Raw genomic sequence first — 17,997 nt, 5'->3', positions numbered from 1 at the left:
TTTGTTGATTAGCCGTTTTTGAGTAAAGTAAGGACTGTGGTGAATATTACTTGAAGATACATTCACTCATAAATTAATCATACCTCAAACATGAACATGAGACCATGTGTTTTTACACAACATATGTTGCTACATAACGATTGTCAGCTAAGGATGTCCATTTATGTGCTTTGCAAATCATTTGTAGTGTTTAATTTTTGTTGTACAAAATGTTTTTTTAAATAAGGTTCATTTATTTAAAAAACTAATTTAAAACGAGTTCAAGTTGGTCACATTGGTTCACTGCCTTGACCAATAGAAAGTTGTTTTATTTGAAAGTGACTTCTTTGTAAGCTGTGCTTTATACATCACACTATTGACAATAGACAGTGGACCTTTTTTGTCTGTGGATTTTCACAAAAATGTCACTGTGACCACACCTTTAGTCTTGGAAAAGCAAGAAATGCTCAAAGAAGCAGATCAGAGTGCAACATAAACCAGTTTTTCTTTGAGCGTTATCCAAAACTTCAGTGTGAGTTTGATTTCATGCATGCTTGTGATTTTTAACCACTGAGCATGTTAGTAATTAGGCATTGTTTATCTAATGCTAACAAATAAGAGGAAAACGGGGCATCAGGAATTTGTTTATTTGGTTCTGCTGTTTGTCCAGTTTGCTGAAATAAATAAATGAGTCATTCTTTTTGTAAGACAGCTCCATATGCGACAGGAGTTTTGCGTCCAGTAGTGTCAGTGCCAGTTGAGTGTTGTGCTCTTAGCTGTTTTACAGATTATCATGTTCATATATTTCATATTTCATATATTTCATTATCATTTTTATACAGTATCTTGTGTTTTAGATTATTCCTGTGCATCTCAAAAAGACCAAAGCTGTACAGTAGTGCAAGAAAGGTATGGAATCACTTAAAAATAAATTTTTTCTTGCCGACCATGAAACTGTAGTCTGCATATTTTTTTATTATGTATTTTTGTCACAAATTAAAATGTAGCTTTTTTATTTGAGCAATTATTTAGATTTTTTCCCCTTGATTGCTTAATGCAAGACATATTCTATTGAAGAAATAACTATTAATGAAGAAATAACTATATAAGTCATCTCATATAAACTCTGTTAAATTTCCATTTTAATTTAAATGCTTTTACATTTGACACGATGTCCTCCAAAGTCTTAGTTTTAAAATAATTTTCTGTGTTCTTGGCATCACCAAAACAACACAACTGCTGATCTTTCCTCGCAGTCCCTTTGTGCCTTGGCAGACTTTGCAACCACAAACAAACAATAATCAGGGTCTCATGAGAGAGCTTTTAACGGATTGGACATAGAGATCAACCCATGCCCAAGTGAGAGACTGAATGAGGAAAAAGCGACTGTTTTGCATTGCAACAGCCCCCATGGATCCCAAGAACCCGATGTGACCCCATACCGCAGCCCATGTGCGCGAACGTATGCGCCTGAGAGTCTGTGGACGGACGCGCCGGGAACAGGAGGACACTAGGACCTGGTGAAGCGAGGAGGGTTGCCTGCCTGCCTGCATCCCTGTCTCCTCTCCATTCTGCTCTGCAGTTGCCCTGTGCCCGTGTGAGGGAAAGCACGTTTATGTGTGTTTGTATGGATGTGTGTGTGTCAGAAAAGGGGCGAGAGCAGGTTTCGTACGGCGCCGCCTAAAGAGACAGTGCTTTTTTTTAATCTTTCTGTCTTCTCGGCAGCGTGAACATCAGCCTGACCACCTGGACCAGCCGCCTGCCTGAAGCATCGCTGACGGGGGAGGGGGCGATATCTCTCTCTGTGTGTTTGTGTGAATGTGTGTGTGTGTACATGCGTGTGGGCGGGTGAAAGGGTGAGGGGCGGAGAGATGAAAGGGCCAGGTGAGGAGGGGTATTGGGTACCTCTCTCTCTAGCTTTCTCGCTCTCTCTCCCCCCTCTTTTTATCCCTCTCTCACTGTCGCGCGACACTAACCCTGGAAGCTGAAGAGGAGATCCTCGCTGCTGGACCTCTCCACTACAGGTATATTCTCCTCATCTACATTTCATGGAGCTATGGTTCCTTAAACTCCATACCTCACACGGACGCCTGTTTAAACTTGTGCATCCTGGATGACATGCATATGTTGTAGTATTTCCAGACGGACGAGTTGGAAATGGTTTTCAAGATCTCGGTCTTGCAGTTAGACGTTTCTCAGGTCTTGCTTTGTAAGCTCCATCACCAGGCAGTGACATGGAGGAATAGCTGTTTGTATATTTTCTTAGGAATCTAAACCAGAGGTGTATGGCAAGCCGTTTTAGCTTAAAATATTCCAAGCGTTACTCGTAATTGCATTTTTACTAGTAACAATTTAGTTAGAGAACTCTACAATTACATTCTTACTAGTAACAATGCCAATTAGAGAGCTCTCTAAATCTATTTTTACTAGTTATAATTACAATAAGAGAGCTCTGCAATTGCATTCTTACTAGTAAGAACTAGGGATGTGCATCTCATGCCGATATGATACGCATCTCGATGGATAGCCAACGATACGATACATTAAAGATACGTATGAAGCAGCTACCGATGCGATGCGATACGATTCACCCCTGTTACGATGCAGTGCGATCCGATTCTGATTCAATGCGATTCGATGCAATGGAGAAAATATGATCACTTTTAATGCCTCAAGGCGTGTTTCATAAAACAAGTTTACCAAATAAGCCAGGCTTATTTCAGTTAGTCTGACTCATTGTCAAATGATTTGGTTCCATGAAGCAAATTTAATATAGGCCTAGATCAAGCTTAGTCACTGTGGCAACTTATGCTGGGAAACTAACCTGGTCTAAAGCAGGCTAACTGTCAGACTAAGCTAAGTTCTTCTAATACTGACCAATAGGAACCCAATGATATTGCTACTCTCTCACATACTATTATTTGACTCTTTTTTTTTTTTTACAGTTTCTAGCCATGCAGCCTTTCTCTCTGGTTTTATGACAGCTGTACCGTTTATAGTTTGCAGAACAGATAGCAAAACATTAGAACATACGATCTAAAATTGCTCTTTAAACCATTAAAATAACTAAATTAAAAGTTAAAATCACTGAATTAAAAATGAAAATAAATAATACAGAAAATGACTATATTTTAACTGGAATAAGAAACACACATTAACTAATCTGAGCTTAGTAATTAGGAATGCATTAGCTTACATTTGATTTACCTATTACAATAGTCCCTTTACAGTTAATGCTATCATAAAAAAATACACTTATGTAGGTTTAAAATTCTACAAAAGACACATTTAATGTCCAACAACAAATATTTTAGCAAAATGTATATTTTACTCAGAATTATTGCGCTTCTATTCGATCGCGCTAAGTCTGTATGGCGCTGGTTCATTCGCGTAAGCCTCGCCCACTCCTGACAGCGAAATGGATATATTTGCATGACTTTCTAACATTTACAGATGGAAAATATACCTGTGACATGTCAGTTATGCACTGAGGAAAACACAACGTCTCAAATGCATTAAACAGCACAAATATATTCGCTGTTAGCATGGATCGCGGAATGAACCAAAAGAAGGGGAGGGGGGGCCCGGGGAGGTTGCAGAACTACATAATACATAGATCATAAACATACATAGTAACATGTAACATAATAGGCTATAAACAGTACTAATGGTATTAATTAGAAGTCTGATGTTAGACTATGTATTTTTATGCTATGATTCTCCCAAGATTCTGAAAACAAACATTAGACAACCAAACAAAATATGTAATTTGAGTTCCTGACAAAATGTTTTATTTAATGTTATAAATTAGTCTATTTATAAATGTCTAAAATGTTATACACTGAACAAAATTATAAACGCAACATTTTTGTTTTTTCCCCCATTTGTCATGAGCTGAACTCAAAGATCTAAGACTTTTTCTAAATGAGTGTATTTAAAAATATTTATTAATTTAAATAAATTCATTATGTATCTAAAAAAATCTTTTGAAAAAAAAAGAAGACTTGTTTCGTCCAGAGTTTTTGAACGAATCTCTTGAATGATTCAGACATCAAATACATAAAACAGTCACTGTTTGCCACCTACTGGCATAATGTAACATATACAATCTATATTTGAAGCGTATCATTAGTTCCAAAGGTTAATTACTCGTTTTGATCGCGGCTGCCACAACATCAGAGTCTATATCCGGATTAAAAACTTTTCTCCAAATACTTTCGTTATTATTTAATGTTTGCAACATAGAAATGTAGCCTACTGTGTAAGTAGACTGTTTGTGTAGATTGTTTCAAACATAAAGCTTAGGCTATGATGAGCGCTGGCTGTGCTGCTCTATCTGGATTAGCGGCTGCGCGAAAGCAGGTTTAAATATTCAGATTTGATTGTGTTTTCAAAGGGTTAATAGACATAGCGGAATCATCGTCATTTAGGAATAAGATCGCATGTGTTTTAATCGAGATTGCGAGCTTTTAATGATTAAACGTGCATACATATGAGCCTATAGCCTGTTTTTTTTTGGTTTTTTGAGTAAAAAAAAAACGAAAGAACGTGGATCAATTTGATCCATGATCGACATTAAGAGCTGCTTAAAAATAAACGTGCACAAATTAGTGAGATTGTGTTAACTTAATTAGTCGTTTATGGAACTGCTTTAGCCCCAATTGATTTGTTAGGTTATTTCAGGTCAGGTTTTGGACTTTAATCCCCATTTTTGCTCAGGTCTCCGTAGTGTTGTGATGCGTCATATTCACGCACAGCAGTGATGAGAGAACGCGCTTGAGAAACAGTTTAAAGAGGAGAAATCAATCTACATATAAAATATTGGTCACAGATTATTGGTCACTTTCTAAATAATAAAAGTATAATGCATCCACTAGTAATTATATATAAATAAATAGTTTTTTACCAATGCAAATATGTTAGAAACGATGCATCGCGATATAAATGCCAACTTGTATCGGATGCACATTTTTTAAACCGATGCATCGCATCGTTAACTTTTTATGCCGATGCACCGAGCGAATCAGGGAATCTTCCCATCCCTAGTAAGAACTGAATTAGAGAGCTCTCTAATTCAGTTCTTATTAGTAACAATTATGATTATAGAGCTCTCTAATTGAATTAGAGATCTCTGCAATTACCGGTAAATTCTTACTTGTAAGAATTACAATTACAGAGGTCTTTAATGCAATTTTTACTAGTAACAATTGAATTAGAGAGCTCTACAATTTAATTTAGTAATCCGATGGTACTTGTGCAGAAATCATGTTCATGGATAAGCTAATGATTTATTAACGTCGTAGTGAGCACAGTGAGGCTGAAAGCCGTCGAAGCGAAACGAGGCCGCTGAATGAGTGTGACACATGGCTCGAAAGCAGCGGAGCTTTTATTATGCCACAGTCGACTGCTTCCGCTCCTTCCGGTCATGCGTATGTGGGGTAAAGCAGCGCTGTTTTATCATTCTAGATACATTTGAAAGTTCTGTTATAATGCTACTTTGTGCGGTCGTCACCTGTCTAATAAAACGCAAAACATATTAAAGCGTCTTTGGTGTTTCCATGTTTTCTACAAAACAAAACCGAGGATGATCGAAAACAGAAATCGAGGGTGAATGACGTCATTGGCAGATGACACAATGACACTATGGACACGGCCCGTGTCACTAGTTAAAATTGCTTATTTTCTGGATTTAAACATTCTTCGAAACATTTTGGATAGTGTAAGTACACAAGTCAGCAAAATATATAACACTGTTCTAGTAGTTTTTGGATATTTTAATAAAAAAATCTTACATATTGTGCCTTTAATTAGGCGATATTTTGCTGAGTGTGTTTTTGTGCTGGAACCGTGGCTGGTTTTGGCCAGTATGTGGCAGCACGACTCTTACTGAGTGATTCATTTAAAAACACAGATTCATGCAAGTACGAAACATGTTTCTCTGAGATGCGCAACAGTTCTTCTCCGGCTTGTCAAAAACAGACAATATTGTGTCCATAATGTAATTCACTAATATTAATTTCTTGGTTGTTGAAGTGTATAAAATCAATATCACATTCAAGATCAAGTTTGTGCGCTGATATTCGGAAAACGGCACTTTTGCTTGTGTGACATTACTTAACTATATCAGATGTTATAAATATAAAAAAACAAAAACTAATACAGGGATATTTTTGACCCCATAACTTGAATTATAATGGCATTCTAACTGCATTCTAATAGGCTTCATCATGCAGTAAATGCTTCTGGTAACAGTACAGGACCCAGCCTCAGCATTATTGTGTGAGTGTGTGAGTGGAATAAAACCCTTGCAAAGCTTAAAGGGGTCATATGATGCGATTTCAATTTTTCCTTTCTCTTTGGAGTGTTGGAGTGTTTTGGTGCATAAAGAAGATCTGTAAAGTTGCAAAGACTAAAGTCTCAAATCCAAAGAGATATTCTTTATAAAATTTAAGAGTCAACCACGCCTACCTAAAATGGCTCATTCTAACATGCCCCCACATGTCTACGTCACGACGTGGGAAGATTTGCATAACGCCGCCCAAATGTTCACGCAAAGAAAGAAGGCATAACTTTTATTCTCGCTGTAGTATTGTTGTTGCCGCCGCCACCATGTCGTGAAGGCGCTGTGTTTTGTTGTGAAAGAGAAACTACCAAATGTAAAGCATAGTTTTCACTATAAATTAAATCTAATAAATCTGTGTTAAAGCTACAAAAGTGAGTTTTCTTTGTGTCTTTGTGTTAATTAGAGAGCTCTCTAATTCAGTTCTTATTAGTAACAATTATGATTATAGAGCTCTCTAATTGAATTAGAGATCTCTGCAATTACCGGTAAATTCTTACTTGTAAGAATTACAATTACAGAGGTCTTTAATGCAATTTTTACTAGTAACAATTGAATTAGAGAGCTCTACAATTTAATTTAGTAATCCGATGGTACTTGTGCAGAAATCATGTTCATGGATAAGCTAATGATTTATTAACGTCGTAGTGAGCACAGTGAGGCTGAAAGCCGTCGAAGCGAAACGAGGCCGCTGAATGAGTGTGACACATGGCTCGAAAGCAGCGGAGCTTTTATTATGCCACAGTCGACTGCTTCCGCTCCTTCCGGTCATGCGTATGTGGGGTAAAGCAGCGCTGTTTTATCATTCTAGATACATTTGAAAGTTCTGTTATAATGCTACTTTGTGCGGTCGTCACCTGTCTAATAAAACGCAAAACATATTAAAGCGTCTTTGGTGTTTCCATGTTTTCTACAAAACAAAACCGAGGATGATCGAAAACAGAAATCGAGGGTGAATGACGTCATTGGCAGATGACACAATGACACTATGGACACGGCCCGTGTCACTAGTTAAAATTGCTTATTTTCTGGATTTAAACATTCTTCGAAACATTTTGGATAGTGTAAGTACACAAGTCAGCAAAATATATAACACTGTTCTAGTAGTTTTTGGATATTTTAATAAAAAAATCTTACATATTGTGCCTTTAATTAGGCGATATTTTGCTGAGTGTGTTTTTGTGCTGGAACCGTGGCTGGTTTTGGCCAGTATGTGGCAGCACGACTCTTACTGAGTGATTCATTTAAAAACACAGATTCATGCAAGTACGAAACATGTTTCTCTGAGATGCGCAACAGTTCTTCTCCGGCTTGTCAAAAACAGACAATATTGTGTCCATAATGTAATTCACTAATATTAATTTCTTGGTTGTTGAAGTGTATAAAATCAATATCACATTCAAGATCAAGTTTGTGCGCTGATATTCGGAAAACGGCACTTTTGCTTGTGTGACATTACTTAACTATATCAGATGTTATAAATATAAAAAAACAAAAACTAATACAGGGATATTTTTGACCCCATAACTTGAATTATAATGGCATTCTAACTGCATTCTAATAGGCTTCATCATGCAGTAAATGCTTCTGGTAACAGTACAGGACCCAGCCTCAGCATTATTGTGTGAGTGGATAATGCGAATAAAACCCTTGCAAAGCTTAAAGGGGTCATATGATGCGATTTCAATTTTTCCTTTCTCTTTGGAGTGTTACAAGCTCTTGGTGCATAAAGAAGATCTGTAAAGTTGCAAAGACTAAAGTCTCAAATCCAAAGAGATATTCTTTATAAAATTTAAGAGTCAACCACGCCTACCTAAAATGGCTCATTCTAACATGCCCCCACATGTCTACGTCACGACGTGGGAAGATTTGCATAACGCCGCCCAAATGTTCACGCAAAGAAAGAAGGCATAACTTTTATTCTCGCTGTAGTATTGTTGTTGCCGCCGCCACCATGTCGTGAAGGCGCTGTGTTTTGTTGTGAAAGAGAAACTACTTTGGTTGGCCTTCCAAAAGAGGACGATATCCGCTTTACCATAGTGGAGTCCAGCCCGGGATCGTCACATGTGGTTGCCGCAAGCACGCCGGACGCTCCTTCGTCGAATCCACTGGCCACGCTGTTCTCAAGTTTCTCACTCTAGCCCCCGGCCTCTGCTCACTCTAGGCCGCCGCCGCTCACTCTAGGCCGCCGTGTGTGACGCTGTGTTTCGTTGTGAAAGCGAAACTACTTTGTTTGGCCTTCCAAAAATGGACCTGGTTTGAAGAACCAAATAAGCCAGAGATCGGTTATCATGATTAGAAGATCTGGCATCTATCAAATCATCTCAGATGTATTAAGCGAGGTACGAAGAACGGGCCCCTGTTGCGCATCTCAGAGAAACATGTTTCGTACTTGCATGAATCTGTGTTTTTAAATGAATCACTCAGTAAGACGGCCACGGTTCCAGCACAAAACACACTCAGCAAAATATCGCCTAATTAAGCTGATCAAAAAAAATCCCCCAAAATAATGTTGCAATTATTATTATAAATTTTATTTAATTTTTGCCTAATGTCTGACCAAAAAGAGAGAGAGAGAGTGAAAGAAAGAAAGAAAGAAAGAAAGAAAGAAAGAAACACATTTTGTCAAGAGTGACAATTAACCTATTGATTGGCCTATATATGTAGCTCAAATTCTGCATGCATGCTACAGTGCATAATAAACACCAAAATGAGATGATATTTTGTCTGGTAAAGTATGTTCAAGACTATACTCTTTATTTACATTTTTGTGATATGGATCTAAGGGTCTGAATTAAAGAAATAATAATAATTATAATAATATAAAGGTGTGAGTTAATGAAGTGATTAAATATTAAAACAAAACCTTTCCAAACTGTCATCTCACTCTTATTGTCATGCTGACGCAATGAAAATGCTATCAATTCATGCTTATGTGGCTTTTATTTTGAAGTGCATCACCACAGGCAGGATTTGGAAAGGGAAATGGTTGTAGCAAATCTGTTTTGCATCTAATGAATACAAGTTTTTACTAGTAAGAATACAATTGTAGAGCTCTGTAACTACATTTCTTACTAGTAAGAATTTAATTAGAGAACTCTGTAATTGCATTCTTACTAGTAAGAAATTAATTAGAGAACTCTCCAATTGGTATTGTTACTAGTAAGAATTAAATTGCAGAGCTCTCTAATTCAATTGTTACTAGTAAAAATTGCATTAAATTTATTTTTACTAGTTATAATTACAATAAGAGCACTCTCTAATTCAATTAGAGAGCTCTACAATTAAATTCTTACTAGTAAGAATTACAATTACCGAGCTCTTTAGAGAGCTCTCTAATTGGCAGAGTAAGAATGTAATTGCAGAGATCTCTAATTCAATTAGAGAGCTCTGTAATCATAATTGTTACTAGTAAGAACTGAATTAGAGAGCTCTCTATTCAGTTCTTACTAGTAAGAATACACTTGCAGAGCTCTCTAAATAAATTAGAGAGCCCCCTTATTGTAATTATAACTAGTAAAAATAGATTTAGAGAGCTCTCTAATTGAATTGTTACTAGTAAAAATGGAATTACGACGAGTAATGCTTGGAATATTTTAAGCTAAAATGGCTTGCCATAGAAAAAAGAAGTATAAGAAAAAGAAGAAGGGAGGGGGAAAACACAAGGTTTTTGAACAACAGAGCTAGTTTTCATTGCAGTAAATAAATACTGAGTCATGTGCATATTACAGGGTCATATGTTTCTCATTTGGCAGCCCCTGAGATTGTTAGTTGCTTGCAGATTCTTGTCTCACAAAGTGCAGGAGGGTTCACAGAAAGTCGACCGCTTTTAAATGCGTTAAATGCAGCCCTGCAGATGCATGAACATGAATGCTAATCTGAATTGTTTCCTATAGAAAGCACAGGTTGTTTTTAAAATCCTTAATTCTCCCACAACCAAACACACAACTGAAACCCACTGAACAAACACTTAACTGTGTGTTTCTCGTCATGTGCATGAGCATTAAAATCCTCATTAGCTGATGATTGCAAACTAGCATAGAAATGTTTTTTCATGTTGATTATTTACAATGCGCCATGACATGGGTAATAGATATGTAGGTTTCTAGATCACAGATCTTGACTTGAGTATTTCTCCGTAGTGCTTATTATGTAGTTGTAGTGAGCGTAAACCAAAATCAAAGCTTGTTAGATAGCCTAAAAATTTACTTTAGCTGGTGAAATCTTAAATAACTTATTTTATGATTCAGATATCATATTTAATATGACTCAACTGGAATACATTAGGCTATACCAATGAAAGTGACTTTTAAAGCACAAATTTAAGGTGAAGTGTGCACCATTACCGTTAATGAAATAGCAAATGGAATGACTGCTCTAAACACACCCCACTGGTTGAGCCAATCTGGCTGTGTCCAGCTGGTTGAGATTCTCAAACAAGCTATTTGTTTATATATAAATTATTTACATGTATACAGTATAATATGTAAATACTTTAGTCAGACTAAAACCCTATGTGTCTGATTTTTGTTTAGTTAGGCCTACTGTAGACAGTGTGATTGTATATCGTCTTTGTCTAGAATGTTACCATTCAAAAGTTTGGGTGGGTAATATAATTTTTTTTAAAGAAAAGATGCAATAATTAATTTTTTTCAAAAGTGACCATAAAAACATTTATCATGTTACGAAATATTTCTCTATTAAACAAATGCTTTTCTTTTGAACTTTCTATTCATCAAAGATTCTGGGAAAAAAGAGATACTTTCCACAAAAATATTGAGCAGCACAACAGTTCTCAAAATTTATTAAAAAAATTATAAATGTTTCTTCAGCTCAAAATCAGCACATTGGGATGATTTTTGAAAGATCATGTGACACTGAAAACTGGAGTAATGGCTGCTGAAAATTCAGCTTTGCAATCACAGAACAAAATAACCTTTTAAAATATATTATCAGTTGTTTTAAATTGTAATAATATTTCACAATATTACTGCTTTTATCTTGATCAAATCAATGCAGCCTGGGTGAGCATAAGAGACTTTCAACAGCATTACAAAATCATACCAACCCCAAACCTCTGAATGGTGGTATAAACATGTTAATAGGACTACAAGAGATAGTTCACCCAAAAAATTTAAATTCTGCCATCACTTACTCACGTTAATGTCATTTCAAACCTGTATAACGTTCTTTGTTTTTTTGCGGAACATAAAAGAAAGAATATATTCTGTAGAATGCTGGTAACCAAACCAAACCACAAAAAAAGAAGACATTTCTCATCTTTTTATGTTCCACAGAAGAAAGAAAGTCCTACAGGTTAGAAACTACATGAGGGTGAATATTATATGAATAATTTGCATATTTGGGTCAACTATCTAACTTTGGAATTGTTCGCTTGCTCAGGAAGACAAACAGGATGCTTCATGTGTGTTAATCCTTCAAAAAATTGATTAGCTTTCTGTCATGGACTGTTCTCAAACTTGCTGTAGCTCAATTGTGACCCTGGAGCACAAAACCAGTCTTTTGCTGGGGTATATTTGTAGCAATAGCCAAAAATACATTGTATGGGTCAAAATTATTGATTTTTCTTTTATGCCAAAAATCATTAGGACATTAAGTAAAGATCATGTTCCATGAAGATATTTTATAATTTTCCTACTGTAAATATATCAAAACTTAATTTTTGATTAGTAATATGCATTACTAAGAACTTCATTTGGACAACTTTAAAGGCAATTTTCTCAATATTTTGATATTTTTGCACCCTCAGATTCCAGATTTTCAAATAGTTGTATCTCGGCCAAATATTGTCATATCCTAACAAACCATACATCAATGGAAAGCTTATTTATTACATTTTTATAGGTCAAGATCAACACTTTTTTATTTAAAAAAATTGACCCTTATGACTGGTTTTGTGCTCCAGGGTCACAATTGTAACTGTGCATGTACATTTATTTTGTGAAAGTGCTTTTTGTGAAGGTTTCTGCACATTTAACTGTGACAGAAGTATTTTAACCACAAATTACACACTTCACCTTTAAGGTAATAACTTCCTGTATTCACTTTTAACAAAAAAAACAGACCTAGTGATATCCGAATGGTTCTGGCCTAGTTATGTAAACATCACAGGTTAAATCCCAGGAGGTTATCTGGAAAGGTATTGAGTCCACCAATCACTATTGTGTCATTGAACCCCTACATCCCAGATCAAAAAGTTGTTGTTGTTTTTTTTCCATTCTTTTTATGCCTTTTGCTGAAGCATGTGTATTAATTAGTCTGTGGATGACATTTAGTGCTGTTTTCACTTTAAGAGGTATTTCACACAAAATTTAAAATTCTGTTGTTATTTACTCATGTTGTTCAAAACCTGTATGTCTTTTTCCTTGGAACACAAAAAAAGATATTTTGAATAATGTCTGTTTTTTTATTTTATTTTTTTATTTTGGTCACACAATGAAAGTCAATGGGGTCCAATGGACAAAAAAAGTTGAAATATTCTTAAAAATATATTTGTGTGTTCCACAGAAGAAAGAAAGTCATACACGTTTGGAACAACACGAGGGTGAGTAAGTGATGACAGAATTTTCATTTAGGATGAACTGTCCCTTTAAGTCAAAATACCCTACTATTTTAAGTATTAGTATTTTTTTTAATTTTAATAAACTCTAAAGCACCCAAATCTTATGGTGAAGATGATGAAGAAGGGCAGACCTAGTGATATCCGAATGGTTCTGGCCTAGTTATGTAAACATCACAGGTTAAATCCCAGGAGGTTATCTGGAAAGGTATTGAGTCCACCAATCACTATTGTGTCATTGAACCCCTACATCCCTGATCAAAAAGTTGTTGTTGTTTTTTTTCCATTCTTTTTATGCCTTTTGCTGAAGCATGTGTATTAATTAGTCTGTGGATGACATTTAGTGCTGTTTTCACTTTAAGAGGTATTTCACACAAAATTTAAAATTCTGTTGTTATTTACTCATGTTGTTCAAAACCTGTATGTCTTTTTCCTTGGAACACAAAAAAAGATATTTTGAATAATGTCTGTTTTTTTTATTTTTTTATTTATTTTGGTCACACAATGAAAGTCAATGGGGTCCAATGGACAAAAAAAGTTGAAATATTCTTAAAAATATATTTGTGTGTTCCACAGAAGAAAGAAAGTCATACACGTTTGGAACAACACGAGGGTGAGTAAGTGATGACAGAATTTTCATTTAGGGTGAACTGTCCCTTTAAGTCAAAATACCCTACTATTTTAAGTATTAGTATTTTTTTTAATGCTAACTTTTTTTTTTTAAACTCTAAAGCACCCAAATCTTATGGTGAAGATGATGAAGAAGGGCTAAAAGTTATCACTATTATCATCACAATCAAGCTCATCATAGTCATGTGGATAATCATGCCACTGAAGCTCCAAACTGCTTCTTTCTTGCCAAACCACAGTTGTGATACCTTCCAGGTACAGAACAGCCCCTTCCCTTTACTACTACAATCAGTTAACCATGAGATCATTGTGGTCTCAAGCCTTGGGCAGAAAACAGAGTCCTATGCTCACAGAGATGTCCTAAAACAACAGTTTATAGCTGAATTAGAGATGCTTTTGAGCTCTTGTCACAACACTGACCACACTGTGTCACAAGGGAGAGTTTGTGCCCTCAGAGAAAAACTGGATGGATTGATGCTTTGGAGAAACAAAGCTGGTCCAGTGTTTTTACAGTAAAATATGATATTGTAAATTTGAGAAATGATGCATGTGAGGTAGTGTGCAAGGTGAGGTTATGACCATAAACACAAAGCACATGATTGCCAACAGTGTAAAAGGATTTTGAAGGGTGTGTTTCATGCACACACTATATGTTTGTGTGAATTTAGGGTTGTTAAAGGTTTCATTATTGAATCTGATTGATTCATAAGCCTTTGATCCCATTCAAATTTTGATTCGATTTGATTTGATTCCAATTCACTTGGGCATATATTTTAGTTATAATATCCATTTTACCTATATATGAATGTATGATAGTAACTTGCAAGGATAACTTATTGTTGATTTAGTGACTGCTCTGATGGATTCAGTACGTTAAATTAGTGAAGGATCCATCAGTCTGATTCAAACAGTAACTCCTAATTGTTAATCTTTTTGAATGATTTATTAAAAAGACCAGCTAATGAGAGTCATTTGTTTGAGAATTGGACTACACTAGTTGTCCTGTATATTTTTTGATTCACTAAATCGAAAAGTTCACGAAAGTCATTTGTGTGTGAATTGGATTGTTATTACTTGCAGCCCGTGAGAACAACTCAGTTGAAACACAGATCCTTTATATCTTACCGCATTCAACTCGGACTACAACTTTGGGTAAAATATTATTTCTTTTGTCGTGGTGACCATCTTAGGATATTAAGAATACATATCAAGTTTGTTTAAATGAATATCACAATTAATCGGAAAGTCAGTATTTTTTTAATCCAGCACTAACATGGCTTATTCCTTAAAAGTTGCTTGCTAACTTTATTGTCTCTTTTCACAGTTCCATCATGTCTCATTTGGAGCTGCTGGACTTTGAGCGCAGTGGAGCTCCAGGGATTTCAGAGGTGAATATTTGAAGATGAAACTGGACACTGCAACCCTAATCAGCCCCAACTCTATAGTTCGACCTCTACCAGCATGTCGTAACGCCGACAGAGCTCCACCATCGAACGGTACTGCTGGATCCCACTTTTCAGCAGGGGAGGATGGGTGATAGTCCCATGAGAATCACCTCCGCCCACAATCCTCATTCCATCCTCTCATGGAGCATACAACCGCCTACAACACACTGTGGAACATCACCCACGCCACCTCTTGGCGTCCGAACGCAACCCAGCCTAACGCCTCAGGACTGAGTGAGCCCAGAGATGGACACCTCCTCCAGACGCTTGGCCTGTGCACCATGCTCCTGATGGACATACTGGCTATAGTGGGCAACTTAGCTGTAATGACAGTCATCGCCAGGACGCCGCGACTACGTAAATTTGTGTTTGTCTTCCATCTCTGCCTGGTGGATCTCATTGCGGCCCTGGTGTTAATGCCTCTGGGTATGCTGTCAGGTCAGGGTTTTTTCAACAAGGCTCTTTGTCAGGGTTACCTGTGTCTGAGCGTGGGACTGATCAGTGCTGCTATCCTCACTATCTCAGCAATCAATGTTGAGAGATACTATTACGTCGTTCATCCCATGCGCTATGAGGTGAAAATGACTGTGGGGTTGGTGGTTTCAGTTTTGATTGGAATATGGATCAAAGCCATCCTCATGTCTGCATTCCCTTTACTCGGCTGGGCGCTCGATAGCGAGGAGCCGGGACCGGCTCTGGGGAAAGTTATGGGGAAAATCGTCGAACCAAAGTGCTGCTCGCTCCACTGGATTGAGGAAGGGTCCCAACGGCTGGTGTTCATGGTCCTTTTTACCCTCATGTACTTCCTGTGTCCAGTCCTTATTATCTTTGTGGTGTACTGCAACATGTTTAAAGTGGCCAGGGTAGCCGCCATGCAGCAAGGGCCAGTCCCCACGTGGATGGAGACTCCTCGGCCACGTTCTGAATCTCTGAGCAGCCACTCCAGCATGGCGGCCAGCCTCAGTGGAGCTCGGACCACCCCTCAGAGGACTTTCAGCGGGGGCAAGGCTGCGGTGGTCCTAGTCGCCGTAGGGGGTCAGTTCCTTGGGTGCTGGCTGCCTTATTTCTCCTTCCACATCTACTGCACCGTCATGCCATCCTCTCACGAATCCCTCACACGCATGGCCCAGCTGGAGGACGTCTTCACCTGGATCGGGTACTTCTGCTTCACCTCCAATCCTTTTTTCTACGGCTGTCTGAATAGGCAGATCAGGGAAGAGCTGACCAGAAACCTGGCCTTCGTTTTCAAGTGGGGGCGTCCCGGGGAAGAAGAACAGCTGCCTAGTCGAGAGGCTTCTATTGAGGAGAATTTTCTCCAGTTTCTTCAGGGCACAGGTTGCAATATGCGGCCAAGGAATTCCCAAAGCATCTCCATCCCTCAACAGGAAGAGGATAATCCTCTCTCCACCGAGCTCCACGGGCCATCGGTTGACTTCCACATTCCTGGCCAGATCATGGAGGAGACCTCGGAGTTCATCGAGCACCAACACTTGAACGATCTTAATATATCAGACAATTGTATCAAGACAAAATCGGAACTGCAAGGTTGATATTTTCAGATGTGAAATCTATATTTATTGTATCATATATTGTTGCTATGTTTTACCATTGGGTCTTTTTATACTCTGCCGACAAATTTGTACATAGTTTGTTTTAAATTTTTGGTTGGTAGGTTTCTGTCATACTCAAAGCATATTTTTTCTTTTGAGGAGAGATGTTGGACTAATGAAATGACCTCATTCCAGCACATTACCACTAGACAGAAACTTATTTACAAAGATTCAGCGACATTTGTCCGAACAATGTCACATGGAAGCAACATTGTGACGTGGAATTTGCATTCAAAAAGCAGTATGAACCGCAAGTGGTCAATGTTACAAATTTTTAAGGCTCCTAATGTTAATTCAGACAATAAATGAGTATAAAATTGGTTAATAACTCAGTATTATTGTAACAAAACAATTTGGAGCATGCACTAATATTGAACCAAGGTTGTTTGTGTGGTGGGTAGATTCTAATTCTTTAGTTACCATAAATATTATGGCCGTCAACAGTGTCATATTTTGAAAAAATATATATATATTTTGTTTGTTTGTTTTCTCTCAAAAATGAATTAAAACCATTGAAACACATATACTGTAGTCTGTGGTGGTGTACAAGGGCTTTCATCCTTTCTTTGTGTACTACTGTTTAAAAATTTGGGGATATTTAAAATGTTTTTAAAAAAGTATTTTATGCTGGATTTATTTGCTCAAAAAACATTAATATTGTAAAATATCTATTATGAAATATTTTATAATATATAATATTATTTATATCAAAATGTAATTATTTTTGTGGTGAACACCAAATGATTTTTTTTATTTCATGTTGAAAACAGTAGTATTTTTGTGGAAACTTATTTGTTTTCAGGATTCCTTGACTAGAAAGTTAAAATAACAGCATTTATTTGAAATATAATTTTATTCTGTAACATCATAAATGTCTTTACTGGCACTTTTGATCAATTTAATGCATCCTCATTGAATAAAACTATTCATTTCTTTAAAAAAAAACAACTATTGAACGGTTGTGTATATTCGGGCCCATCAAAAAAACAAAAAACAAATTGAGAGCATTTTGTGTATTCTGGTCATTTGAACAATGAAGGACATGCAAAACAACAACCTAGCAGAATGTGATAAATTCCCAAATTGAAAATGTTCTGAAAGTTCATCAAGATGCACATTCATACGGCAAGCCTCGCTAATAAGCCGTAAAGAGATACAATCTCAGTTTGGGAAAAAAAGTGTGTTTACAAGGAGTAAAAACTGCCTTGGTTTTTCAGTCACATTTTCAGCAAGCCTCGCTAATAAGCCGTAAAGAGATACAATCTCAGTTTGGGAAAAAAAAGTGTGTTTACAAGGAGTAAAAACTGCCTTGGTTTTTCAGTCACATTTTCCACACCTTGTGACATTAAGATGGCGGCATCCACCCCGGGGCCTTGGGTTTGTTGAAGCACCTGATCAACAAAATGGCGAGGG

General features: G+C 36.9%; 1 protein-coding gene across 2 annotated transcripts; it reads left to right on the top strand.

Moving 5' to 3' along the window:
• Nucleotides 1–1,596: 1,596 nt before the first annotated feature.
• Nucleotides 1,597–16,996, top strand: LOC107591819 (probable G-protein coupled receptor 61). Of its 2 annotated transcripts, none has more exons than XM_016281084.1 (2): nucleotides 1,597–2,003; nucleotides 14,854–16,996. In XM_016281084.1, the coding sequence occupies exon 2, from the start codon at nucleotides 15,115–15,117 to the stop codon at nucleotides 16,522–16,524; it is 1,410 nt and encodes a 469-aa protein (XP_016136570.1). In that variant the 5' UTR covers nucleotides 1,597–2,003; nucleotides 14,854–15,114; the 3' UTR covers nucleotides 16,525–16,996. The 2 variants fall into 2 exon arrangements, with proteins under 2 accessions (XP_016136570.1, XP_016136571.1); XM_016281085.1 differs by lacking the exon at nucleotides 1,597–2,003 and adding an exon at nucleotides 13,715–13,784.
• The last annotated feature ends 1,001 nt before the right edge of the window (nucleotides 16,997–17,997 follow it).

The sequence above is a fragment of the Sinocyclocheilus grahami genome, unplaced genomic scaffold (assembly GCF_001515645.1).
Source record: "Sinocyclocheilus grahami isolate Dianchi unplaced genomic scaffold, SAMN03320097.WGS_v1.1 scaffold146.1, whole genome shotgun sequence".
Taxonomy (NCBI): Eukaryota; Metazoa; Chordata; class Actinopteri; order Cypriniformes; family Cyprinidae; genus Sinocyclocheilus; species Sinocyclocheilus grahami.
This window is presented reverse-complemented; position numbering and strand designations above follow the sequence as displayed.

Coding starts and splice junctions, on each gene's coding strand:
- LOC107591819 (XM_016281084.1), top strand. CDS start 15,115: ATGGAGCATACAACCGCCTACAACACACTGTGGAACATCACCCACGCC.